Here is a 27,676-nt window from a genome sequence, read left to right on the forward strand (position 1 = left end):
CATTCAGTAATCACATATTTATTATATGACAGAAAAACGCATCATACATATGGATTTTATAATATTTTATAAACTTCTGGGAATTTGAGATGTAGAGATAGCTCAGTGATTAAGAGTGCTTGCTAGCTGGACATAGTGACACACGCCTAATATCAGCATTAGGGAGGAAGAGGCAGGAAGATCTCTATGAGCTCCAGGCCAGCCTGGTCTACATAGTGAGTTTCAGGATAGCCAGGGCTATGGGAGGGACCCTGTCTCAGGAAAACCAATTACCCCTCTCCTTCAACGACACCAAATATCAAGAAAAAGAACTGGAGAACTGGAGTTCAGATTTAGGTGACTCATAAACATCTATAACTCCAGGTCCAAGGGATCTAATGCCCTCTTCTGGACTTGGTAGAGCCCACTCCCCTACATGTATGGATTTTCTCTCTTACACATACACAAAGTAAAATAATGTAAATAATTTTAAAGGAGAAGAATAAGTGGTGAATATGATCAAATATATTGCATAAAATTCACAAAGAATTTATAAAAATATTTTTACAAAAAAATCCTGGGAATGGATGCAACTTCAACAGGTATGTTACTTCTGGGACCAAGTACACTCCTATGGGACAGCCATGCCTGGGTCACATAGCCCTTCTGGGACAGCAGAGGTGAGGCTGTGTACATACATTATGCTGTGGGCACAAGCCTGGCAGACCTGAATCCCAGAGAGGTGCATCTGGGGATCCCTGACAGTGAGCTTCAGGGGGCTGCTCACTTTGCCTCCACACACACATTTAGGAGAGTTTTATAGTGTCAGGAAGAATACAACTGCCAAAAAATTCTACAAGGCTATCCAGACAGCTATTTTTCCAGACAGCTACTTTATTTAGTTACAGCATCTCTCTAGAATGAACTGTTCAGTGATATTTAACGATGAATGCACACATGCCAGGGGCTGGCTATAGAGCGTAGATTTGTGGGTGTGGAGGGTAAAAATGGACTCCTCTTCTCACTGTCCATCCCCGCAGGAGATGCTGACCCTGTAGGAAGTAGTAAGAGATATAAAAAGATGAGAGCTTTGAATGACTTCCTAATTATATACTGCTGAAGAAAACAAAAATGTAAATATCAAGTAAGAAAGTTAAGCTGGAGCCAGACATAGTGGCACATGTCTTTAATCCCAGGAGGCAAAGGAAGGTGGGTCTCTGTGAGTTCGAGACCAGCCTGATCTACAGAGTGAGTTCCAGGACAGCCCTGGCTGTTAACACAGAAAAACTCTGTCTCAAGAAACAATCAAACAATAACAAAAATCTCAAAAATAAAACACACACACACACACACACACACAATTAAAAAAAGAAAAGAGAAAGAAAATAAGCTGTAAAAAAATAGAGTTCACTGGATTAAATATGTGTTTTTAAAATTTTCATGTCAGTTTAGCTTTTTCAGATTCTGCTGATTAATGTAAAGCGCTGTCATGGAGACAGGGCCCGGCCCTGACAGAAGTGTGAGGCTCTGTGTTTGCCCTCACCACGTGTGTCTACACAGCCATCTCATGTACGCACTCTTCTGAGAGAAGGCGTGGTGTCAAAAAGCCAGCTAAGCACTTGCCTGCACACTGCCTCTGCATCAGCCCTGAGATGCTGATGGGCTGCCGGGGCGGTCCAGCCCAAGAACTGCTAGGGCTGGGGGAAGGCCCTTGTGCTGCTCTGCTGGACAGCTGTGATACTGGAGCTGGAGACGCTTCATTGTAGGGCTTCTGCAACGGTGGGACTCTAACAATAAATTAAACAAAGTCACAAACGTTCTTCATAGCTCAGGTAACTTGGTCATCCAAGCACCAACTATGTGTGGCCTTAAAGGCCATCTGTTGAAAAACACGTTCTGAGTACTCAGGATGAATGACGTCTGCTCTAGGCTGAGAAGATGCTCAACAGGACCTGTCAGGAGGCTTCCTTTGTTCTGTCAACTACTCTAGAGCCTTGATGTACAGGTACTGACCAAGTCAAGAGGCATCTGCCCTTTCTCTAGAGTCAGTGACAATGAGGAGCTGAATAGGAACAAAGGGAGCCAGGATCTTTATAATCTCATGATCTGTTCTGTCACCATAGCTAGCTTCAGCTTTTATCTATTTGTTTCTGGAAACCACCTTACTTCAGCTTCCCCAAACCTTTCCAGCAATTCTAGGTAGTTTTATTTTATTTTATTTTATTTTGAGACAGGGTTTCTCTGTGTAGTCTTGGTTGTACTGGACTTGCTTTGTAGACCAGGCTGGACTCAAACTCAGAGATCCACCTGCATCTGTCTCCTCAGTGTTGGTCTTGCCTCTTTAGGCCACCCTGTAGTTCCTCCTCTGCTCATCCTTTAGTCACCAAGGGCTCCTCCAAGTTCCATTCTCAGCATTCTGAAGGTTCCGGAACTTCCTTGGCAAGCTTGTCCAGACAACGTGTTTGATTATGGCCTCCAGAAAGATGAGTTTTGACTCATGTGTGCTGCCCAGACTCAGCTCACAGGCTGTACTCAGCATGGTGTTATCATTAGCTGACTGGATTCCCCTTCTTTGTTAATCTCTACTTTTTGTAGATTTTATGGTTTTTGGACACCCTGGAATCTTGGGAGTTTTGGGGGGCACTGCTCACCCTGGGGCAGCTAATTTCTGTAATTCATGAACAGCACATTTCTTACAGGCAAACCTACTTGCCTACAGCCCTATCTTCCTTTTTCAAAATCACACATTCCAACTTTTTTCTTGCCGGTGCATTCTGGATGAGTAGGGACTGCCAGTGAGCCCAGAATCCACAGAGTTATTCAGAACAAACCATTAATACTTTTTGCCTTCTCCAGAAAACACAGCACAAGCTCATGCTCACTTTCCCCTGCCCTTTCTGCACCAATCTCTAGATAACCAACTCTGTTGCTATCTTACCACAGCTGATTCAAACACAGCCTGGATACTCAGCAATATAGTTGTCCTGTGTGCATAACCACAGTCCAGAGGAGCCAGAGAATGGGTGCTGGGGTTGCAGTCACAACACAATACTCTACCAACCAGGGGATACAAGAATCAGTAGAGAATGAGGTAAGGGTGGTGATTCAGGAGAAGCCAGCACCAAGGAGGGAGTGGTGAAGTCCTCAGGGTAGGCAAAAACTTCAAGTACATCAACCAACAGACAGATGCAAATGACCCCAGACCCAAGGGGCAGACATGGCCACATGGACCAGGCCATGTGCTTACTGCAGCCGAGTTAGCTGGAGGTGAGCAGTAAAATGCACACTCAATCATGGCATTGTAGGATGCTCAAGGGCCTAGAAAGAAGCTGAGGGAAGAGGGCTTGCCTTCTGGAGACTGGCCTTTGAGTGCTTAGAATGTGTGTGAGAGACCCTGTGAGTTGCCTACCTGTCCATGGAGAAAGGTGTTACCAAGTGAAAGCTATGCCTTTAGAGTTGGTACACCACAGCCATGGGCCAGGCCAGCCTGTTTCTGCTTCTGTCAAGCGTTTTGTGGGGACACAGTCAGCCCTGCTAGTTTCTACTCCGCCTACTTCTCATACAAAGGCAAAGCTGAAGAGCTGCATGAAAACCAAGTTTATTTACCTTTTGGCTTTTACAGGAAACATCTGTGACCCTCGCCTACTCTTTTTAAGGAGCTATTGTGCAGCCATTCAGTAGTTCTTTTTGAGGCCACTGAGTCATACCTTGCATTCAAAAACTCAAACTATAAAGTGCAACATATAATACAACCTTCTCCAAACATGGACATAAAGGATTAAGAGGCAACCTGTCAGCTTCAACACTGGCTGTTTCGTTTGGTTTATGGTTTGTCCTGTGGGGACCTACCTGATAGCCTTTGTCATGTTTGCATGGCTGGGTGTCAAGCTGAGATGCTGGGTTCCCCGGCAGGAGACGCTGCCTGTGGAGGGAATAAAGCTCACTGTATAGGGTTAGTGTGTAACAATCGGATCACAGCCAGCTGCTGCTTCTCTGAAGGTGAGGCCATGACTATATGTGAGCCCAGGATCAGGTGCTAGATGCACCCACAGGTCATCTTTTAACTTCAGGCAGCTGAGTGTGACTATGGCCATTCAAGCACCCCAAATCCTTCCTGGTGCCATAGAAGGACATGTGTCTTGTGTTCTATCTTCTCACTTACGCCCTTTCAACTTGGACAAAATGTGAACAATTCAAATACATTGGCAGCTTGACTTCAGTAGCTGGGACCAGAACCAACTAGGCCAGCTGAGCTTCAGCCTCATAAAGTTGCTTCTGAGCCATGGTATCTGCTCTGCTGGTCACAGGTTAGTCAGGAAGGGCCAGACATACGTGCCTGTGGTAAACAGCTGCTTAGTGAGTCCTGGATAGCCACATATATAGGTCTGGAAAGCACCTGCAGGAGAATGCCCCATTTGCACTTAAAAAGAATGTACACTCTGCTATTGTCAGGTGATGTCTGTATATGCTTTTTAAAAATAAGTCAAGTTGGCTAAATTTCTTAGCAATTATACAGTCAGTGGTTCATTAACTATGGGGAATAGAATATTAAAATACTATATAATTATACTTGTTGGGCTATCCTTTAATTTATCATATGTTTGAGTTTGTTATCTATACACAGTAATTGTATTATCTTCCTATTATATTTGGCAACATAAAATGTCTCTTTGTTACAAGAAATATTGTTATTTTAAAATTTACTTTGTCTAACTATGAATAAAAATCACTCTAGTTCCTTTCTAGCTGGTATTGGCATGATTTCTGCTCTCTCTGTATGTTTTCCTTCACATATTTGTGTCTTTGAATTGAGTATATTTCTTATAGACAGAATGCAGGCAGAATTTTTATGCCAGTCTGACAATCTGATTTTTTGCTGGAGCAACTTCAGTGGTGGAAGCTCCCTGTTCCACCAGAAGCCACACCAACTGCTAGGTGAGCCCTGCCCCTGCCTCCCGTGGACTGCCTCCATTCCCTCAGTGCCTGCTCAGCCTACTCCCTACTGCCCCTCCTTGTCACAGTATCCCATCCCGCAGCTTTGGTGGAGGACCCCTGCTTGGCTGGATGCCATGCTGACCACTAGAGCTCCAGGTAGGCCAGCTTGTGGACTGTTCCCATTCAGTGCCTGCCCAACCCCTCCCCACCAACTCAAACAGAGGATCCCCAGCTGGACCAGAGGCCACATCTGTCAGCTGCCAGAACTCCAGCCCCCAAGTTACGTGTAGACCCTCAACCACAGGCCACTCTAGACAGAAGACCAGAAAGGAAACAGAAACCATGGAACAAAACACTCATTCAAAAAGGACAAACTTAGACCTATCATCACCCCAAACCCAGATGTCTAGAGGCCAGTGCAAGAACACAATTAACAACAGCCAAAAAAAGATGTCATCACCAGAGCCCAGTTATCCTCCTACAGCAAGCCCTGAATAGTCCAAGAAACACACCTCAGTATCAAAGATAAATTTTTTTACAAGCAAATGGGTCTAAGAAACAAGCTGGGGTAGCCATTCTAATATCTAACAAAATAAATTTCAAACCAAAATTAATCAAAAGAGATGGGGAAGGACACTTCATGCTCATCAAAGGAAAACTCCACCAAGTTGATTTCTCAATTTTTAACATCTGTCAAGGAAACACTACTTACTAAAGCTTAAATCCCACACCAACCCTCACACATTGATAGTGGGAGACTTTAATACTTATCATCAACAGACTAGTCATCCAGACAAAAATTAAACAGAAATGCTGGAGCTAAGGGATGTTATAAACCAAACAGACTTAACAGCTATCTGCAGAACACAAAAGAACACACCTTCTCAGCACCTCATGGAACATTCTCCAAAACTAACCACATACTCAATCATAAAGCAAGTCTCACCAGGTACAAGAAAACTGAGCTAACCCCCTGCATCCTATCAGACCACCATGGATTAAGGCTGGACCTCAGCAACAGCATATACAACAGAAAGCCTACAAACTCAGGGAAACAGAACAACTCCCTACCGGACGACTACTGGTGAAAGGCAGGGATAAAGAAAGAGGTTAAAGACTTCCCAAAATCCAATGAAAATTAATACACTATATACCCAACCTTATGGGACACAATGAAAGTGGTGCCAAGAGAAAAGTTCATAGACTAATGAAATTGGAGAGATCTCATACTAGCAACCTAACAGCACACCTGAAAGCTCTAGAACAAAAAGGAGCAGAGGGCAGGATTTAATCAAACTAAGGGCTGAAGTGAAGAAAACAAAAACAAAGAGAACAATACAAAGAATCAGTGAAACAAAAGAATTGGTTCTTTGAGAAAATCAACAAGATAGACAGCCATTATCCAAACTAACTAAATATCCAAATCAACAAAATCAGAAATGAGAAGGTGGTCATAACAATAGACATCAAGGAAATCCAAAGACTTTTTAGGTCATACCTTAAAAACCTATATTCCACAAAATTGGAAAATCTAAAAGAAATGGATAATTTTCTTGATAGATATATACAACTTACAAAGTTAAATCAATATCAGATAAATAATTTAAATAGACTTGTAACCCCCAAGGAAACAGAAGTAGTAATTAAAAGCCTCCCAACTAGGGGCTCAGTGGTTAAGAGCACTAGCTGCTCTTCCAAAGGTCCTGAGTTGAATTCCCAGCAACAACGTAACCATCTTTGATGAGATCTGGTGACCTCTTATGGCATGCATACAGACACTGTATACATAATAAATAAATCTTTACAAAGTCTTCCAATTAAAAAAGCCTAGAACTAGAGTTTTAGTGCAGAATTGTATCAGACTAATGCCAACAGTCCTCAAATTACTTCACAAAATAAAAAGAGAAGGAACATTGCCAATTCGTTTTTTGAGGTCATACTCACCCTAATAACCAAATTACACTAAGATTCAACAGACCAATTTTCCTCATAAACATGGATATAAAAATACTCAATAAAATACTTGCAAACAAAGTCCAAAAACACATCAAAAGGATTATCTACTATGATGAAGTAGGCTTCATTCCAGAGATGCCCGGAAGGCTCAACACATAAAAATCAGTCAATGTAACCCACCATATACACAAACTGAAAGAAAAAAAAAATATGATTACCTCATTAGATGCTGAAAAAGCCTTTGACAAAATCCAATACCCCGTCATGATAAGTCTTGGAGAGATTAGGGATAAAAGGGATGTAGTGACAGTTTTGGTTTCTTTTAAGTTTTTTGTTTGGTTTCAAATGTGGGATGTGGAAATGTTTTCAGTTCATCCTCAGCTGAAAACAAACTTGTGAGAGGGCACATGATCGTGGTCAGCTGAAAACAGGCCTGGACGCTGTCTCGTGCAAAGGGCATGACTTTTTGCCAGCTGAAGAAACAGCCTTGTGTGGACTCTGAGAATATAAATAGAAGCCCATGGACAGAGATAACACTTGGACCGCTAGGTTGTGCAATGGTTCACATTGCTGCTGCTATTCGCTTTTCTACACTTTACTTCTTAGAGAGAAATGCTCCATCTTACACCAGTCATAATGGCTACAATCAAAAATACAGGTGACAGCTCATGCTGGCAAGGATGTGGAGCAAGGGGGACACTCCTCTGTTGCTGGTAGGAGTGGAAACTTGTACAGCCACTATGAAAATCAATTTTTTGGTTTCTCAGAAAATTAGGAATTGATCTACCTCAAGACCCAGTTATACTACTCTTGGGCATATACCCAAATGATGCTCCATCCAATCACAAGGACACCTCCTTGCTTTGTTTAGAACAGCTTTTTTTTCATAATAGCCAGACACTGAAAACAACCTAGATATCTCTCAATGAAAGAACGGATAAAGAAAATGTGGCACATATAAGCAATGGAGTATTATTCAGCTGTTTAAAACAGTGGCATCATGTAATTTTCAGGCAAATGGATAGAACTAGAAAAAAAAAATCATCCCAAGTGAAGTAAGCTAGACCTAGAAATTCAAACATGGTATTTACTCACTTAGAAGTGTACATTAGCTGTTAAATAAGAATAATAATGCTACAATCCACAGACCCAGAAAGGCTAAGTAACAAGGAGGGCTCAATGGGGGACCCTGAATCTCCCTGGGAAGGAAAAAGAGAACAGATTTTTCAAGGGGACCAGCACAGGTGGGAATGTGAAGAGGAAAGATCAGGTGGGGGGTGAGGTGGACGGTAAGGCTGGAGGGAGGGATGACTGAAATTGGGGGACATCTGGAGGGTGATGTCAAACCTGGTGTAGAGGAAATTCCCTGAAATCTACATGATCCCGGCAAAGACTCAGGGGATACAAAGTCTGAGCTGGCCAATCTCTATAATCAGTCAAGGCTTCCAGCAGTGGGACTAAACACCAACCTGGCCATAAAACCTCTGACCTGAAATCCTGGTCTGCTGCATCAGTACCATCCAGGCTAGATCCCTTTCCTACCCCTAATTTCCTGCCTAGCTTCCCTGAGATGCATGCTGTGTCCCCAACTTTCAAATTACTTTCAAAAAGAAGAAATGTTTTATCTTACATTTCAGGAGAACCTCACCCAATCCTAAAAAACAAAGTGACCTTGATCATTAGATCATGAGAAATGACTGTGCATTAGAGTGGATAGATGCCAGGCCATTCTCTGTAGTATTTAGTGATGCTCTGAAAATACAGACTTCTTTTTATTGAAGTATTGCATCTGACAACACCCATATTTTGAAGCACTCAGCAGAGAAACTGTAGCGATATGCATTCCTGTATAAATGTAAAACCTAAATGTCATGTGGAATAGTAATAGTAATATACATCCATTACCCCATAAGGTTACATAATGATGCTTTCCAATCAGGGATCGATTGTCTCTTCCCCCCAGCAGTCATTATTATAACTATTTCTATGAGCCAAATGGAAGAGAATAGGAGACTGAAGAAAGAACAGAAATCAGTGTATGTGTGATCTCTGGGATGGGGGGAGGCTCCTGGGAGTCTATGGGAGTGACCCTAGCTGAGACTCCTAGAATTGGGGGACAATTCTACCACTTCCTGTAGCCAGGCAGGACTTTCAGTGGAGGGAGCAGGACACTAACCCACCCATAAAACCTCTGACTCCAAATTTGCTCTGCCTACAAGTACTGCAGGAAAAAAGATGGAGCAGAGACAGAGGAAATGGCTAACCAATGACTGGCCCAACTTGAGGCCCACCCCATGGAGACAGCTAACTTCTGACACTATTAATGACACTCTGCTATGCTTGCAGACAGGAGCCTAGCATAACTGTCTTCTGAGAGGCTTCACCCATCCTCTGATGGAAACAGATGCAGAGTCCCACAGCCAAACGATAGGCAGAACTCAGGGAGTCTTATGGAAGAGTGGAAGGAAGGATTGAGGGACCTGGAGGGGTTAAAGACCCCACAAGAAGACCTACAGAGGAGACTACCCTGAGCACATGGGGGCTCACAGAGACTGAACCACCAATCAAAGACCATAAATGGGCTGGACCTAGGCCTCCTACACATATGTAGCAGATGTGCAGCTTGGTCATCATGTGGGTTCCCTAACAACTGGAGAAGGGGCTGTCTCTGACTCTGTGGCCTGCCTTTGGATCACTTTCCCAAAGCTAGGCTGCCTTGTCTCGCCTCAGTATGAGACCTGCTGTGACCTGGTGTGCCAGGGTGGATTGGTCCCCATGGGGGTCCTCCTTTCTCTGAGGATAAGGGAATTGGGACATTGGGGAGGGGATATGAGGGTGGGACTGAAAGGAGAGGAGGGAGGGGAGCTGTGATCAGGATGTAAAGTGAATAAAAATTAAGTAATTAATTTAATTAAAGAAAAAAATGTGCTGGGGCAATGGTAACTCAGAACTTGTGGGAACGGCCAACCAATGACTGCTTCAACTTGAGGACCATGTCCTGAGAGGGAGCTCACACCTGACACTGGATGGATGGCCAGGAATCAGAGGTTGGATAGCCCAGAGACCTAGGATAGAAACAAACATGACTGGCCAAAATGAATGAATGAATGAATGAAATGATTCCTAATGGCATTCTGCTAAACACATAGACTGGTGCCCAGTCCAATTTTCATGAGAGGCATTATCCAGGAACTGATGGGAGCAGATGCAGAGACCCACAGCCAAACACTAGTAGAACACTAGGGCTACAAGAGGCAGAGGGGTTGAGAACACCATGAGAACACTGCCCACAGAATCTACTAAGCAGGGAACTACAGAGACTGAAACAACAATCACAAAGCATTGGGTCTGAGCTAGGTTCTTGTGGGACTCCTAACAGTGGGAGAAGATGGTGTCTCTGACTCTTTTGCATGCTCTTGGGACCCTTTTCTTCCCACTGGGTTGCCTTGTCTAGCCTTGATATGAGGGTTTGTGCCTAGTCTTATTGTAACTTGTTATGCTGTGCTCAGTTGATCCCGCACTTGAAGATCACAGGAACTTTTACTTACCCATCCGACCATCCTGAGGTGGACTAATCAGAGAGATTCTTGAAGGGCCTGCTGCCATCTCAGGCTATATACGCAAAAGAAAACAGCCAGTGAAGTTTCCAAACTGCCATTTTTCAGAGCCCAGTTCTGTTCATCTGGACCCATGTCCTAGGGCTCTAGCTCTGCAGTCCTGTCACCTCTAACAAAACCACCTGTTCACTGGATGATAGCCCTATAGGCCGAGACAGAGCAGGGCAGGGCAGAGGAATCACCTCTGCTCTCGCAGGCCTCGAAACAGTAAATGATTCAGGACCCCACTAAGTTCCTTTAGAAATATAAGGAAAGGAAAAGATAAGTAATATCCTGAATGATCTTGGTTGGAGCTGCCTGGCTGACTTCTGCTTAGGTTGACATTCCCCAGAGACACTAGGAGCACAGGTAATGTCACTTGCTTGACACAGAAAAGACCTTCTGCCTTTAAAAGGTTAAAATGTTTACTCTCTGCCCCATTTCCAGATGTCTGCCAATGTGTAGCCTGATACCTAAGTTTAGAGTTTTACTCACTGAATTCTGATTTTTCTAGCTGTATGGTATCATCTGATCCTGTTATCTTCAGTATCGCTAACTCATCCCAACTGCTTGGGTGCTAAGGAAACCTGAAGCTGAATGACCTGACAGAAAAAAAAGATTTCTTCTTTACTATTAATACAGGATGTGGAGAATCACAAATACATGCACAACCCTGAAACAAGGCCTTTAGAGAGGGGAAAGCAGGTGTCTGGCCTCCAGGAAGCTGAGATATGTGGCAGGGATCTGTGAATTTCTGGGGGGCCTGAGGTGCGGAGCAGGGGATTGGGAAGGCACCCAGCATAGAGAGGGTATACACTGGAGGAAGTGAGCATGTGCAAGAAGTAAGCTGAGCAGAGATTCAGTGTATCTTTGTATCTCCTCCTCAAGGCATGAATAACTTCTCATTCCCTGTCTATTTACCCTGGAATCTAGATTCCATTATAGGCAGACTCAGGAGACTCCCTTAGAAGTGGACATGACTTTGATTAATAAGTCCACACATTGGCATCTACCTTGGATGGCTATTAAGAAATTGATCCTCACTTACAACGCACTTATAACAGTGCTAGCCGGGAGGTCCGTGCAGCAACTCACAATAATGTACCACACCAAAGAAACAGTGTCATTGAGTACATGCAGTCTCCCTCCTTTATTCCATCCTATTGGTTACATCCCACGTGGTAACGCTCCAGCCTTGTGAATCATCTCCAAAGCCTCATGCTTGAACAATATGGCATGCACAGAATTCAGTTTTGCCTGAACTGGGAAGCTGACCCTCACGTTGTATTCCTAGGTTTTGGAATTTGTTTCTCTCCAATTGACAGTATGTTTTTGTTTTATAGGCCTCTCATTTCTGGCCCACTTATTTTTATGGGCTGATAAGGTTCAGTTTATAATAAGCAATATTTCTTTTTTTTTTTTTTAGATTATGGTCAAGGGCAGGTAAAGCACAGTGCTATGAGCCAGGCCACTTTTGCTCAACAATTATGGCACCCTGTTGCCCTTGCCATAGGCCTGGCCATGAGGACAGAAGAGAATGTTCTTGTTTCTAATCACAACTCACTCATTCACTCCGCTCTCAACATAGTGAGAAGCTCTGCTAGAGACCACCATTTGCCTTGAGCAATGTGGTAGCCCAGGCACACTTACCTTTCTTGCTGGAGGAGTCAGGTCAATTTCCATTGACTCTATTCTGTAAAACAGTAAAACATACTAATGAAGCTGAAAGTTTACTATATTAAAAACACCAGTAGAAACATCCTTGCGTGTAGTAGGTCAAAGAGTAACTTTCCCAGCCCTTCCATGGGGTTGTGAGGGAGTGGTTAGTCATAGGTCTGCTACCTCCTATACCTCTACTGGCTGCTTGCTAACTGTAAATTAGGCATGACTTCTCCAGAGCAGAGCTACAGTGGTTCCTTCCCCGAGTCTGTCTCTTAGTTCTTCAACTCCTACCTAGTCCCACTGACTAGACCCCTAAGAACAGGAACATTCACTTACTGCTGTTAACATGGATCACACATTACAGCATTCATTAGTCATTTATTTTCAGTTTGGTGCTCCCCTAGCCTGGCTACCTGACGGTAATGACCTCAGAGCAAAGAAACACCCTTTCTTGACTACTCTAGCAGGAGTCCCAGGACGGCTCAATAGCTCAGCCTACATATACAGCTGCTCGAACAAATACTTACATTTAGGTTTCCTGGACAGGCTGTCACCACATCACTTTCCAGACTCTTACTTCCTCTTGTCTTCAGTGTCTTCATCCAATATCTACTCCACACAGTATTCTCTTTGTGTAAACTCCCTATGTATCAGCTAGGGACAGTCTGGACAACTGGCCTATGACTCCACACCCCACAAGTAAGCCCAGATGTGCTACAGTGAGCATTTCCCAATCACAGGGTAGTCTCTTGGAACTCACACCTGCTTGCTGCAGACCCATCAAGTAAACTCACAGAAAAACATGTTCATAGAATACCCTGGGCCCATTAAAGCTATGGGCCTATGATGATTTTCTCCTTATGCCTAACTCTTCATTCCTGACTCATGAGGACCAAGGATGGAGACTGCCTTCCCAAATCAGGTCTTAAGGCTATAATGGTATAATGCTCCTTCCAAGGAGCAGCCAGAGCTTCCTGAGGAAGAGTTTTCCCCAAAGGACCCAGAGACACAAGGTTGGGTTCTCAGAGTAGAGTGGTACATGAGGTGGAAGGACCATACCTTTATACCCATCCTTCACTTTTGGGTAGGGTAGGGCTTTCTGGGAGGCTCACAGATAAATGATCATACTCAACTAATTGCTGTGGCTGCAAGCATGAAGTACTATGATCGTCCAGTGAGGATCTAAGTCCTGACTTTGGGACCTGAGCTTTACACTAATACAAGCTAAGTATCCAGGGTAGCAGGACATTCTACCTGGCTCTTAGTTAATGGATGTGATATGGCAATTTGGAACGAGAACAAGATAGGAAAAGAAATGTAGATGCATCCATAAATATGACTATGAGTTATTCAATTTTCACAAATATTTACACAATCCCACCTGGCCCACACACCTGTCAGGGAGTGAAGAGTTTGGTGGCAGCAAGAGAAATCCATTTGGCTTTGCTAAAGGAAAAATGATAAAAAAAAAAAAAGTCTTTATGTTAGTGCCTACTTTTTGTAGATCAGCAGCAGGTATCTTTGCATTTTCCTTTATGATATTATTTCACTTACCTGAAACTGAATTTTTAATTGTGCTGAAAGCTGCTTGTTGTGATGACCTCATACTAAATAGAGTAAAGGTATTAGATTACTTAATAATATTGATTTCTCTCTCATTCACCCCAAAGTATAAATAAGGCTTGGAAATAGTTAACTGTATGAATCTCTACATATCCTCTTGGCCTACTGCTTTATTCCTTCCCAACTAGAAAGCAAAGTAACACCAACACTGGCCACAAGTACATCACTAACACTTCTTGCTTACAAGTATTATAACGAGCCATTGGCAAGCTATGTTTTAATTGTATGAAATTCAATTGTGACAAGAAGAGATACTAACTCATTCAGTTTTACAGCTAACAGGAGTAATGGCGACAAGTAAATGTATTTTTCCCCAGCAAAGTCATGGAACTCTGTGACACCCGCTCAGTATATGCTGAATGCTAAGATATCTGTTCACAGTAGGACAGATCCTGGGCCCCATCTGCCTGGCCTCACCTTGTAGATACGGAATGTTTCTGTGAATGTAGGGCAAAGCATTTTTGTTTCTACAAACTTACAAGACATGTAAGAACAAAGCAGATGAGATACTGCGGCCTACGCATTGTTCTAAATGTTAAGATAGTCTCTGCTTGCAACAGTCCAGTCAGACCAAGTAAGCTAAGAATAGACATTCCTCAACAACTGCGATTTGGACCTCTGTTCTAAGGCCACTTTCTAGAGCCCTCCACAGTGTTCATTTCTCTCATCTAGTACCATTTACCATAACCACATATTACTGCCCTCCCTCAAACAGAAGCTTCTGAGCACAAAGCAGTCGACATGTTTCATTCACATGAATTTCTGGATTAAAAAATGGTGCCTCTTAGTTGCCCATAGAGGCCTGAAGAGGGCACTACTGGATTTCACACAACAAGAGTTACAGACAGTCATATACCACCTGATATGGATGTTGGGAACCAAACTATGGCCCACTGAAACAGCAGCAAATACTCCTAACTGCTGAGCCATATCTCCAGCTCTTCAGTTTTTGAAAATAAGGATAGAGGAAAGAGGTCATTTTCTTAAAGATGGAGACAAAGAAGAGCTTGGTCAAGACCTATGACAGATACTAATACCTGCCTCCCAGTCATATTCCCAAGATGGCCATGCCTTCAGGTACTTGGCTGGTCAGGCCAATAGGTGTCCACACACTCAGGTAACCAGTGAGGAACATCAAAGTGAACACATTCCACATATAAAAGCCTCACAGGAAATCGTACCATTATCTCAGAAAAACACAACCACAACTGAACAAAACATGCACCATGTCTTTTTATCACTGTGTTAGCTAAGCTATGGTATGCTATGGATTCCATATTTCATGGACATTAAATGCAAACACAGTTTTACAACTGCAGTATTATTGAGGCATTGACTAACACAGGCAAGAAATGAGAATTTTAATGCTTGTTATTTTCCAGATATTTTGTAGCACTTTAGGATGTGCTATGATGCATGGCTGTGTGGTTCATCTTAATTGCCAACTTGACAGGATTTAGAGTCACCTAAACCTTTCACATGTTAGTGAGCTAGACTGGGTTAATTGAGTTGGGACAACTTATTCTGAAAATGGGTGTGGTACCATCCAATGTGCTAAGAGGGTCTTAGACTAAACAAAAAGGAGAAAGCAAGGTGGCCACCAGGATTTAATGGGTTTCCCTACTGCAGAAGCAATTATGACCTCATTGATACCACCTCCACGCCTTCCACACCCGGAAGGACTGCCACTTCAAAATGTGAGTAAAAATGAACCCATTTCGTTAAGTACTATATGCTTTTGTCACAGCCGTGAGAAAAATAATATAAAAAAATTGGTACTGGGAAGTGGGACTGTTGCTGTGATAAAGCTGATTGTGTGGTTCTTAAGCCTTTGAAACCAACTTGCAAAGAGAATGTGGAAGAGTCTAGAACTTAGAGTTAGAAAATTCTTAGAGTACCATAAGCAGAATTTAATGGGCAAGTCTGGTTGGAGATTGGAAGAATAAAATGCTGACAGAAATGTAGACAGTAGAAGTTCAGCTCATGAGGTTTCAGAGGAGGAAAGGCCAAAAAGTGGCTGTATTCTACTCATGTTTCTGAGAACTTCAGTAAGGCTGAATTAAAAAAAAATAGACTAATTTGTTTGTGGAGTAAATGTTAAGATAGAACAGCTCTCAGGCTGTGCCGTGGTTACTGATCACTGCTCTTACCTCTTACTCAGGTCTACAGGAGTAAGAATAAGAACGGAATAAATAAATAAATAAATAAATAAATAAATAAATAAATAAATAAATAAATAAATAAATAAATGAAATTCCCCTTAGCAGGAAAAGGAAGTAGTTTAAAGTTATAGACAGACAAGGTGAGTTATGAGAAAGCAGCTATAATTGTTAAATAGATTAGTATCATTAAAGAGAAAGCTCAAGTTCCGCACTGGGAAAGTCGGACAAGAGCTCTAAGGCAAGACTCAAGTCATCAAAGGCTCCATTATATGAAAAGCCAAATTATTTTGAAAGGGAAGTCTCCTTAGGATCGGCCAGGAAGGTAAACAGAGGCTGATACAACTATGGTCCAAGGGACCAGGCTCAAGCTGGCAGCATAATTTGGCAGCCTTGTCCATGAGGTGTTGGTTCTAAGGAATAAAAGATGCAAGGAAATCATGGAGGCTTGTTTTAAGATTACAGAAAGCCACCGAGACCAAGCAATGTGGTATGGTTGCATCCCATGCAGGGAGACCAGAGGGGATATGCCAGGGGATTACTGCTGAAACCCAGTGGAAACCCCAGAATACTGGAGATGCCAGGATCATGGTATATCAGCACAGAAAGCTGTAGGCATGGAGCAGAGCCATCCCAAAAGAGCTTTGTGCATTGGAGTGATGGGCTACCCAAGTCCTTCCGAGCTGAGGTGATTTTAACAGGAACCATAGACAGTGGACATGGACCAACACAATTTGTTTTCCTTTCTGAGTACTGGTTTGTCCTTCTTTGCTTTGCCCTCATTATTTCCTTCTGGAATACAAATGTTTAATTGTCTGCTATAAGTACATAACTTGTTTTTTTATTTTATAGAATCTTAAGACAAGAATGATGTCTCATAAACTCTACGTTTATGCTTTTGAACAGTGTTGGAACTGTTAAAGATTATGTGGGCTTTTAAAGTTGGACAGTATTTTGTATTATCAAATGGTCACGGTAGAAAATTATGGCTTTAAAATGAAATGTTTAGGTATGAAAGGTTGACAAAGGATAGACATGATAACTAATATTATAACTTTACAGAATCTGTAATATCATAGGAAACAAACCTCGGCATGTCTATGAGAGAATTTACAGGCTGAATTGAATGAGGTAGGAAGGCCCACCCTAAATTTGGGTAACACTACTTCATTGGCTGAGGTCTTAGGCTGACTAGAAAGAAAGCTGAGCACCAGCACTCGTCTTTCTCCGCTTTCCGAATGCAGACATGATACGACCAGCCACCTCAAGGTACTGTTAATATGCTTCTCCCACCATAACTCACTTCTGTACCCTCAAATTGTGAGACAAAAGAAACCTTTTCTTCCTCAAGTTGCTCTTGTCACAGAAATGAGAAAAGTAACTAATACAATGGACTCACTCAATGGAAGCACCTTGAAGTACACATGCCATGCCAAACTCACCCTCCATAGCTGGCCTGCTCTGTCATGCACAGAAGAGACTGCAGGCAGCCACCACCTGCCTTATGGTCACTGTCACTTCTGGTCCCTTCCAATGCCTCAGGCATCATCTGGAAGCCTCTATGGAGACCCTTCATTTCTTTACCTGTTTTTGTCTGCTTAGAGACATGGAGCTAGCTGACTGTTCCCATGAGGCGAATATTCTTACCTTTGTAGTTGCTTGATTTGTAGCACTGACTTTCTGAGGGACTCCTCCAACTGAGAAATCTGAATATAAATATGACTCCATTATTAGACTACTATTCCAAGAGGCAGTTCAGAGGACATACTTGGTTTGTACATTTCTGAAATGTGACATTGCCGCAAGACTGGCTCATCAGAACCTTTGTAGAGTTCAGCCAGGTTAGAGCTCTAGAGACACCCAGCTCTGTCTCCACAAGGCAGTGGATCTGAGGTAGCCAGTAGCAGCCCAGAGCATCTAAGCTCTGCTAAGTGCTCCTCAGAGATTCTGACGCCAAGTCTGAGACATATCCTCCTCCACACAAGAGATTTTAGAATGTAGTCTACAACATGTCAGGATTTAGATCTGGCCTTGTCACAGGGCAAAATCTTTCATTTGCTGAGAGGTTTAAGAAGGTCATATACACCAAATGTGTAACCAAGACTTGACTAGAGGAAAGAAGCCTCTAGGCTGGATTCTGGGCAGCTAGAGGGCTGTCGGTAGAGCAGTGGCTAACACAGTGAGACCAGTGAACTATGCACAGAGCCCGTGGACCCTGTCGGCCTGTACCATCTATGTACCAAGGCAATGGACTGAGAAATGCCTTCTAAACTTGACAGCAGGTTCTCAGAACTCTGTGACTTTATAGCTAGCCTTTGCACTTCTTTTATTACATAACCTTTGGAGTTTTTTTTTAAAGGTTAAAAAAAAAAACAAACAAGAAGGATGAGCAGAGAAGCCTCTGTACTGCTCTCATGGTCCTGAGGCCCTAGAATGGGCCAGTCTAGCTGAGGGAGATCAAGTGGCCAGAGTAGATAGCTCTGCATAGGCTGCCCAGAGCAGAGAGGCGTCTTGGCAGGTCAGGCAAACAGACTGATGGTAATACGAAGTAACCACCTCCTCAACTAGAAATGCAAAGGAAAATAAACCTCACAGGTGCTAGTGAACCCTATTCAGCCTGGACTTAAAGTTGGGCATAGTGGCACATGCCTTTAATTTCAGCACTCAGGAGGCAGAGGGAGGTAGATCCCTATGAGTTTGAGGCCAGTCTAGTCTACACAGTGAGACATTGGAAAGGGGATGGGGAGAAAGAATATTATGATACTGAAATTTCAAAATCAAACAATTACAGAAGCAAGAGCTTGCTTCCATTTACCTTTTCTCGATAGAAAGCCACTAATCTCCTCCTGTGTTTTTCTTGGAATTCTGAAATCTGAGAAGACAACATATTTCAGCCATCGAGGGCACAGGGTCATGGCAAGTTTTTTGTGGAAGTAGAAGGCTGGAAGGAGCTTTAAATGTGGGTTTCAGCATGGACTGTTTTCCATGCACTTCCCTAGTGGACTTGCATTTCCTCCCACAGGGACAGTCAGATTCCCTGGGTGTGCTGGTGGCTAATATCTGACCACAGTGACACATAGCCTAGATGTTCCAGGAAGGGCAGAATGCCTGAAGGCTGTCAAATCAAGGGCAGATGGGCGTATCCAATATGAACTCTAAACAATAAGGCTATTTGTCTTCCTAGCAGCCTTTCTGTTTAAGATGCTCCAGTAGTGTGCGTATCTTGTGGTACAATAAAACACATAGGCCCATTCTGATGGTAGTGATTATCTGAAAACTTGCTGTCCAGTGAGTGACTCTAATACACGGATTACAACAGGGTTAGAGAGGTAGAAAGAGTAGAAATAAGGAAGCCCATTATAGTGGCTAGAGCTGGCAGATAACCAAAGTAGCCTTGTACAGATTGCTAGATCCAGCTATTTCTGAATCCAGCACCATCCCTGTCTTCACAATCACAGGAAACCTCACGTACCCTACATAATTTGAATTGCGCTTCTGAGAATAGCAATGTGAACAAGTGAGAAGTGATCTGAGGCTCACTCAAAGAAAGCTGATATATGGTTTGAAAAAAATGGTGTCAACTTAGCTGAAATACTAAACTGTCACTCCTTCATCTAATTCTGCCATGACTCAGTGCTGGGTCCATGGGTCCAGGGTGAGTATAGGTAAGTAATATTTTAAGGTTCCATATATCCCTCTAGGTAACAGCACAGACACAAAGGCGCTCTTCACTCACCACATAGTTCCTATGTATCATTCCTGCTCACACAGGTAAGTATAGACTCCTTTGAGGCTATCCCTGTAGGAATCTTCACTGAAGTAACAGTTAATATCCTTGAGCACCTTCCTCAACTATGCAAACAGCTCTTGCCCCTCAAAGCCCCTCTCAATGAACCCCCTCCTTGCCTGAAGTGACAGTCCTGATCTTCCAGCTTCTAACATTCACGGGAGAGACTTAGTGATAACCGCCCTCCCTGACTGTGGAAGTCTGCTGAAGGCATGCCTGAACAGGGCAAGGCTGTATTTGGGGGACTTGCTTCCCCTTCAGTTTCTCCTTCAGATCTATGTAAGGCACACAGCATTATACATGTCCTAGATTTGACCTAGGGGCCAGGTGGAGCTGGGAATTATCCTGGCAGTAGACTGATGTTCCCAGTTGCTGTTAGCAACTAGAGATCTGCCAGCTGCCTCTCTCCTGCCTTCTTCCTCAGTACATCCTACACTGGTAACAGGAAAGAAACTTCATATGCTAAGCCACTCCCTCAGAGATCTACATTTATGTAGAACCAATCAGGGTGTGGGCTCCCAGTGGAGTGGACACTGGAACCTGGCAAGGCCTGTTAATAAGGAATGTTACCCTTGTCACGCATGGTGATTTTTATATAAGAACCTTGGTAAGAGCAGCTTGTAGGCCCATGGAGGACTCTGTCCAGTCTTCACAGCTGCTAGTTTGGCAGACACAGCTGCCCCAAGAATAAGAGTCAAATGGAAAGTAGCACTGGAACCCAGATTTTCATCATAGTGATGGGCTAAGGCTTCTTAGAGAGTTTAGTTTTCACTATAGATGAGACTAGTCCTGTCCAGAGAGCCTCTTGTGATAATGAGAGCAAGCTAGATCCCAAGTCTCCTGAGTCTTCTGCCTGCCTGGACTTTCTCAGGTTTGTAATCTCAGGCTGTCTAGGAGTTTTTCTGGTGTGTGCTCCAGCAGGGGCGGCATTCTAGAGACTAGAGTGGTAACAGTGGCCTCACAGAGAAGACTTCATTAGTAAAACAAAGTAAAAAAGGACTGTGAAAACTGGGAATAGTGGCATAGAACTGTACCCCAGCACCTGGAAGGGATGAGGTAGCAGAATTATGAGGTTTAAAACAAGCCTGAGCTGTATAGCAATTTCTATGCTAGCTTACAAATAATGACACACACACACACACACACACACACACACCCAGAGAGAGAGAGAGAGAGAGAGAGAGAGAGAGAGAGAGAGAGAAAACACGAGCACAAAGGAATTACAAGTCCTCAATCTTGGATTGAGATAGCAGAAAAAGGCTAACCCCAAGGCTGGGAAAGCCCTATGCTGGACCAGGCCCATTCAAAGCCAAAAGCAGCACAGCTAAGAAAGAGGAGAGGAGGATGGGATGAGCGGCAGAGAAGGAGGGCTTCCCCTGAAGATCAGTATGTTGCAGGTTATCCAGGGAAACAAGTCAGATGACATGGAACCTTGGACTCAGCATATTGTCAGGGGACAGTGACACAGGATGCTAGCAAGTGAGAGTGTGGTTCACTGCAGGCCGCAGCCTATAGCAAGTGTGCCAACAGGGAGAAGGGTAGGAAGAAACAGAGGCAACTGTCACAAATGCAAGGAAAAGGATCCATAGAACTACGCGTACTCGAGCAGGAACAAAGCAGGGATGTGCGTCCATGGGTGACACCCACAAAGGATAGTTTCAAGAAGAAATCTACTGCTTTGAACTTAACAGAGCTCCACCTGGGTAGAAACTGGTCTTCCAACTGAGATTCTCAGGTATATAGCTGATATCTGTGGAAGAATAATGTCTAAAGGAGGCTAGAGCTAAGCTAAACTGAGCTCACATGTGTCTCAATGTCATACCAAAGCACAAATAACAACACAGATCAGACAAAAGACAGCACTGAAACCTTTATGGTCAAATATTTTTACAAGTAAGATAGGAAAAAAAAAAAAAAGCTCAGAGAGGCAGAAGACATTTTCATACTCACCTCTGCAAGAGACTGGCCTTCAGAACACTTACATCACAGAGTCTCTGAAGTAATGTGCTCTGGGCATCACCAACTCAAGCCTCAAGGCCGTAACTCACCTGAGAGGTCTCCTGGGAATACTTCTTACACAGACCATCTATGCCCAGAAAGAATGCCTGGATATTGGAGTTAGTCTGAAGAGGAAGCAAATTACTAGGTAGAAACTTCTGGCTACTAGATTAAAAATTGTCATTCAAGAGCTACATTAACCCCTGTGTTAATGTTAATGTCAAACAGACATTCACCCCTGTGAAGGTGATTACACCTCTAAGCAGACCATTAGCAGCTACTGAGCACCGCTGGATGACATGACCCTCTATATCCAGTGAAAATGTGTTTCAAAATGAAGATAAAAAGGTGACTTTTTTTTTTTCAGACAAACAAAAACCAAGAGGATTTGTCACCAACAGATCAATATTAAAAGCAAAAATAAAGGAATTCCCTATGGGTAGGAAATGATCATTGACAGACCACAGAGTTTGGAAGGCAGAAAAGAGCAAGAGAAGAGGAAGTGTGGAAAAATCCAACCAAGCATTAGCCATGTGTGGTAGTGTTGTGTTGTCAATTTAGCACAAAGTAGGAGACAATATTCTATCTGAGGAGGAAAAGGATGGTGAAAGGTTAATGGACTAAAACTACCTCAAGTCCTTACATTGTCAGGAATATCTCAAATTAGATGAATCTTAAAAAAAAGGATTTTGTTTTTATTTTAATTATGCATGTATCTGTGTGTAGCTATGTTCATGTGAGATCAACAGAGCCAAAAATTAGCTTTCTGGAAATGCCAGTTCATATTACTCAATGAACATCTGGCAAGGAAAGTCAATAAAAACAACAAGACAAAACAAAACAAAAACCTCATAATAGCCGCTCTTAGAATTAGGGTAAAGATCAGTGGGGGTGGCACATGACCTGAATCTCGGCACTGGGAGACAGAGGCTTTGAAGCCTCCTGAGTATCAAGTTCCAGGGCAGTTCAGACTACATAGAGACATTGTCTCAAAAACTCAAAAAAAATGAGTAAACTAGACTAAACTAAAAAAGAACACCATTATAGGCTTTATAGACCTGTTTTGTCACCACAAACAGGTACATACATAAAGATGTAACTGATGCCGAAAGTGTAAAACTCTAAGTGAAGCTCCGTGGTTGCAGAATTTTAACTGTGCAGAAAATTCATTGAGTTGTATAGAGTTTGGGACTGAGCAAGAATTTGAGTGACTATGTTAATTTAGCTGTGTGGTGTTTATATTTGTGAGTTCATTACAATAAACTTACACAAACACACACACAGGCTGGTCTGGAATTGCTATGGAGACCAGGTTGGCCTAGTCTCTGCCTCTCAAGTGCTGGAATTAAAGGCATGTTCTACTACTCCCTATTCTAAGACCTCCTATGAAGCTCTTAACTATGGTTTTTCAAACTCAAATATGTAATACAGGAAAGGAAACTTTCAACTTCAGCTTGTATATGAACACGGGTACAAAAAATCCCAAATGAAATAACAGCAAGTTGCACCTATCTGTAGCATGTCATTATTCCTGGAATCTTATATGAGTTTTTAGTTTTAAAAGTAAATGAAGGGGTCAAGGAGATGGCTCAGTGGTTTCTAGATCCCATATCCGGCAGTTCACAACTACCTGTAACTCCAGTTCCAAGGAATCCAATTATTACTGGCCTCTGTAGGCACAGCACTCATGTGCACATACCTCATTCAGACACATCTTTTTTAAAAAAGCAAATGTATTCTCCACCACACAAACAAAATATGATAAAACAGAAAATAATCAAGTTACAGAAAAGTAATCAATATAGTCATATTGATTATATACCATTTGTGAGTTTAAAAACACCTTTAGCAAACTAGTATATACACACTATATACTAAATAGTATAATAAATACTAAAAGTAATATTAAAAGTATTTAGTATACTAAATACTAAAGCCTTGGCCATGAAGTTAAGAGAGACAAGGGTAGTTGCTGTAGTCAGCATTTGTACACAGCACCACACAGGAGCTCCTGCCAATGACTGCAGACACTACTTGTGATGGTTTGAATAGGTTTGGCCCCCACAGATTGTGGTGTTTGAATGCTTGGGGGAGGGGCACTATCAAGTGAGGCCATATGGGAGGAAGTGTGTTACTGTGGGGGTGAATTTTGAGGCCTCCTATGCTCAAGCTTTGCCCAGTGTGGAATCCAGTCTCCTGGCTGCCTTTGGAGCAAAATGTAGAACTCTTGGCTACCAGAACCATGTCTGCCTGCATGTTGCCATGCTTCCTGCCATGATGATAATGGACTAAACCTTTGAAACTGTAAGCCAGCCCCAATTAAATGTTGGCCTTGGTCTTGTGTCTTTTCACAACAATAAAACCCAAACTAGGACACCACTGCACATGCAAATATTCTTGAAGAATAGATCCTTTTGCAAGTCAGTGACATAATACATTTTTACAAACTGATGTTGAACCCACAGCAATCTTCCTGCCTCAGCCTCCTGCGTGTTGATACCATGCCCTGTAATGATAAGATAAATTTTGGGGGCTTTTTCTATTCACCCCTTCTAGCTCCCAAGTAATGAGGCAGGGGGCTATTAGATTTGTTAATAAGCGTTAGGCTCTGTAACTGGGCAGATACTGATCTATTCTAACCCTCTATGCTAATCTGGCTACTTCCCACCCATACACCTCAAATTACTTGCCATACTGGTCCTGCCTGGGCTGCTTCTGCTCCATCAGGACAGTCCTCACGGCCACTTCCTTTCTCTTCCTCTTCTTTCTCTTCTCTTGTGGTCCACCTGCTTTCTTATACAACCCAGGACCACTAGCCCAGGAGTTGTGCTCTCCCATATCAGTTACTAATTAAGAAAATGCACTGACATATTTTATACATAGAACTAAAGGCACTGGTTTAAGCCAATGGAACAAATAACTGACTTTAACTTACATTATGAATGACCCTCTTAATTATTCATTATGACTTTTATGAAAACTCAAACTTGCCCAAACAGGAAGTCAGTGTTGTACTAAGTAAATCTAACTCATTTTCATTTCTAAGAACATAGCACAATCCAATAAACTGTGAATAAGGACAATCTATGGCTAAGAAGGAAAGTATAAAGAGGTTTTAAAACAAAATCCTGACTGGTATGGAAGCTCATGTCTATAATGTCAGCAGTCAGTAGGCTAAGGCAGAAGGATCTTGTACTTAGTGACACGTGACAAGTGCATTTTGCTTAGCAAAACTAAACAAATATAAAAAAAATATAAACAAACATCAATTTACCAAAACCAATCAACAATAAAACCAAAACACAGAGCTAACAGCAAACCAAATTCTACTATGCTTTATTATTCACAAGTCTTAGTTAATCTAGCAAAATGAATAAAAAATTTAGATATCAGTTATTAAGAAATTAAACTCAAAATAAGAGGAAATAATATTATGATGACTATTCAAATTCTAGAGATCTCAACTTACATGTTTCGAAAGTAAAACTGTATGACAAGGAACTTGACAGATTAGGCATTCATCCTTTTTACCTATCAGAGAAAGGAAAATGTTTAACTACATTATACTGACCAGTGCTGTGAAATATATATGAACATAAACCCTTGAATTAGAATACAGTATTAGTTTTCATTCTTATGTGATAAAGCTGTGTATTCAGTGAAACTGTACAAATTGTTTTTCCTGCTTTGTAAGTGTGGCCCCCAAACAGTGCTCCATCATTTTCAACATATTAATTTAGATTTTTGCAGCGGCACCCTTTCTTTCTCTCTCCTCACCCAGTGCACTCAAGCATGCTTGTGTGTGTGTTTTTCATGCAGGGCCTCACACACACTGTGTTCTACTATTAAATGTTAGCACGAGCCCTTAAAAAAATTTTTTTTTTGAGGCTGGGCATGGTAGGACATACCTTTAATCCTAGCACTTGGGAGGCCGAGGTGGAGGTGTGGAGAGGTGCAGAGAGGCAGAAGGAGCCTCTGTGAGTTTCTGGTCTACACAATGAGCTCCAGAACAGCCAAGACTGCATAGATATCTTTTTTTTTTTTTTTTTTTTTTTTTTTTTTTTTTTTTTTTTTTTTTTTGGTTTTTTGAGACAGGGTTTCTCTGCGTGTAGCCCTATTTGTCCTGGAACTTGCTTTGTAAACCAGGCTGGCCCTAAACTCAGAGACCCATCTGCCTCTGTCTCCAAAGTGTTGGGATTAAAGGCGTGCTCCACCGTGCCCGGCTAATGGCATAGATATCTTGTCTCAGAAATAAATCCTTTTGAGACAGGATCTTGCTAGCTGTCCAGGCTTCAAGCCTCTGGAATACCACTCAAGGTTTCCTTTGCATCACCACTGTGTTCCTGTTACCTAAGAGCCGGTCTCAGCTGAAGCAGGAAAGGCTTATAAGCCTGTCTACCTGCTAGCACATAAGTAATTCATCTGTTCATGCTCTAGTTCTTTGCTAAAGATTTAGAGAGATTCTGTCTGTATTTCATTATCCTCTTCCCCATGTAACTGACCACCATCTTGCCTTGCTTTGAATTTTTGAACTTCATGGTTCAAAAATTTCAGCACCAGAAAAGCACGGCTTTAATCCCAGTGCTCCAAAGGCAGAGGAAAGGCGAGCTGTATGAGTTTGAGGCCAGCCTGGTCTACAAAGCAAGTTCCAGGGCAGCCAGGGCTACTGCTTGTTTGTCTTGAAAAACAAAACAAAACAAAACAAATACGACAAAACAAAACAAAAAACAAACGACAAGCATTGTACTGGGAAAGATTCAGAGGACGGAGAGGAAATCCCTTGTAGCTCACTGCCAAAATGGCTGATATTTAGTATATGCTGTTTACTAAAAATAAATATTACACTAAAAGAGAGGACCTGAATGAGCAAACAGCAAAAAGAAAAGAGCCGAGAAAACTCTGGCCACTAAAGAAAGATACACAAGTGAAGAGGGCACATCAAAGGGGGGATCCAAATGGGCAATACCCTTTGGAGAGCAATATGGCCTACTTTAATGTGCATACCCGTATTTTAGTAGTTGTACCCATAAGTGGAAAATTGTTTTAATAGTCAAATGCCATAAAACATAAATGTTCTAGAGTAGGGGATGAAATAACTTATGGTATGGTTCAGTTCCTTGCTTCCTTGAATCAAGTCTGTTAAACCTAGCTAGTTTTTCCCAAACCCATCACTTCTCCTGATCCCAGGACGGTATCTTGTTCCGGTTGTTTCTCACAAGCACTACACAGCTTCTCCTGAATTTCTCTTACTCCATACTACTTTTCACCAAGCTTCGAGTATACACCAGAAACCCAGGAATGCTATCCCTGGTTGCACACAACCATGTAGCCAGAGTTTTCACAGCAGCATCATTTGTCACACATCTGGAAACGACTCACGTTAGAGGAGTGTGAGCACGTAGCAGAGTTCCTATGACCGCAGCACCTACGTGAAGAATGCTCACCCTACATATATGTGTAAAACTTTAGAGAATTAAGATAAGGCTGGGGAGCAAAACGAATCCGAAGCCTCCAGGAATTTCCCGAGGGTGGAACCTGTCTCTTTACCAGGTAAGTTAAACAGGCCGGTCATTTCCCACTGCTTCTGTGTCCATGCTTCTCCCCCGTCCGCCCCCCACAGAAAGCAAGCACATCTGAACTGGCCGCTGCAAGACAGCTTCCCACCAGACGCCTAGGCGCCCAGCAGGCTTCCTGGAGCTCCTGCTCCAGTCCCGGGGGGGGCTCGGTGGTCCCGGACCCGCCCAGCCCACGGGAGAGAAGCCACGCCGCGAGCCCCGGCCAGCTTCGCCCGGCCGCGCGGACCTTTGCGGAGGCAGGAGTCACAGAACACGTGCCCGCAGCTGGTCAGGCTGAAGGACGACTTCCTGTGCGGCGGCTGGAAACAGCGATTACAGAACACCCAGCTGGCCATGACGCGACACCCGCGCAAGAGCAGCGAGGCCGCTGAGGTAGGGACGTACTTCTCCGCGACCCCGCGCAGC

The 27,676-nt window shown here is 42.9% G+C and overlaps 1 protein-coding gene across 1 annotated transcript; it reads right to left on the minus strand.

Annotated features, from left to right (window-relative positions):
• Nucleotides 1-27,676, minus strand: Rnf212 (ring finger protein 212). Its single transcript, XM_055611755.1, has 12 exons — nt 27,498-27,676; nt 25,165-25,226; nt 21,746-21,820; nt 18,726-18,782; nt 17,558-17,616; nt 13,683-13,735; nt 13,523-13,574; nt 12,117-12,159; nt 10,419-10,482; nt 3,829-3,901; nt 1,603-1,766; nt 1-1,031 (listed from the first exon to the last, which is right to left on the minus strand). Exons 1-12 carry the CDS (start codon nt 27,604-27,606, stop codon nt 919-921), a joined length of 924 nt encoding a protein of 307 aa, XP_055467730.1. The 5' UTR covers nt 27,607-27,676; the 3' UTR covers nt 1-918.

Source organism: Psammomys obesus, unplaced genomic scaffold (genome assembly GCF_907164565.1).
Source record: "Psammomys obesus unplaced genomic scaffold, mPsaObe1.curated_primary_1811, whole genome shotgun sequence".
NCBI lineage: Eukaryota > Metazoa > Chordata > Mammalia > Rodentia > Muridae > Psammomys > Psammomys obesus.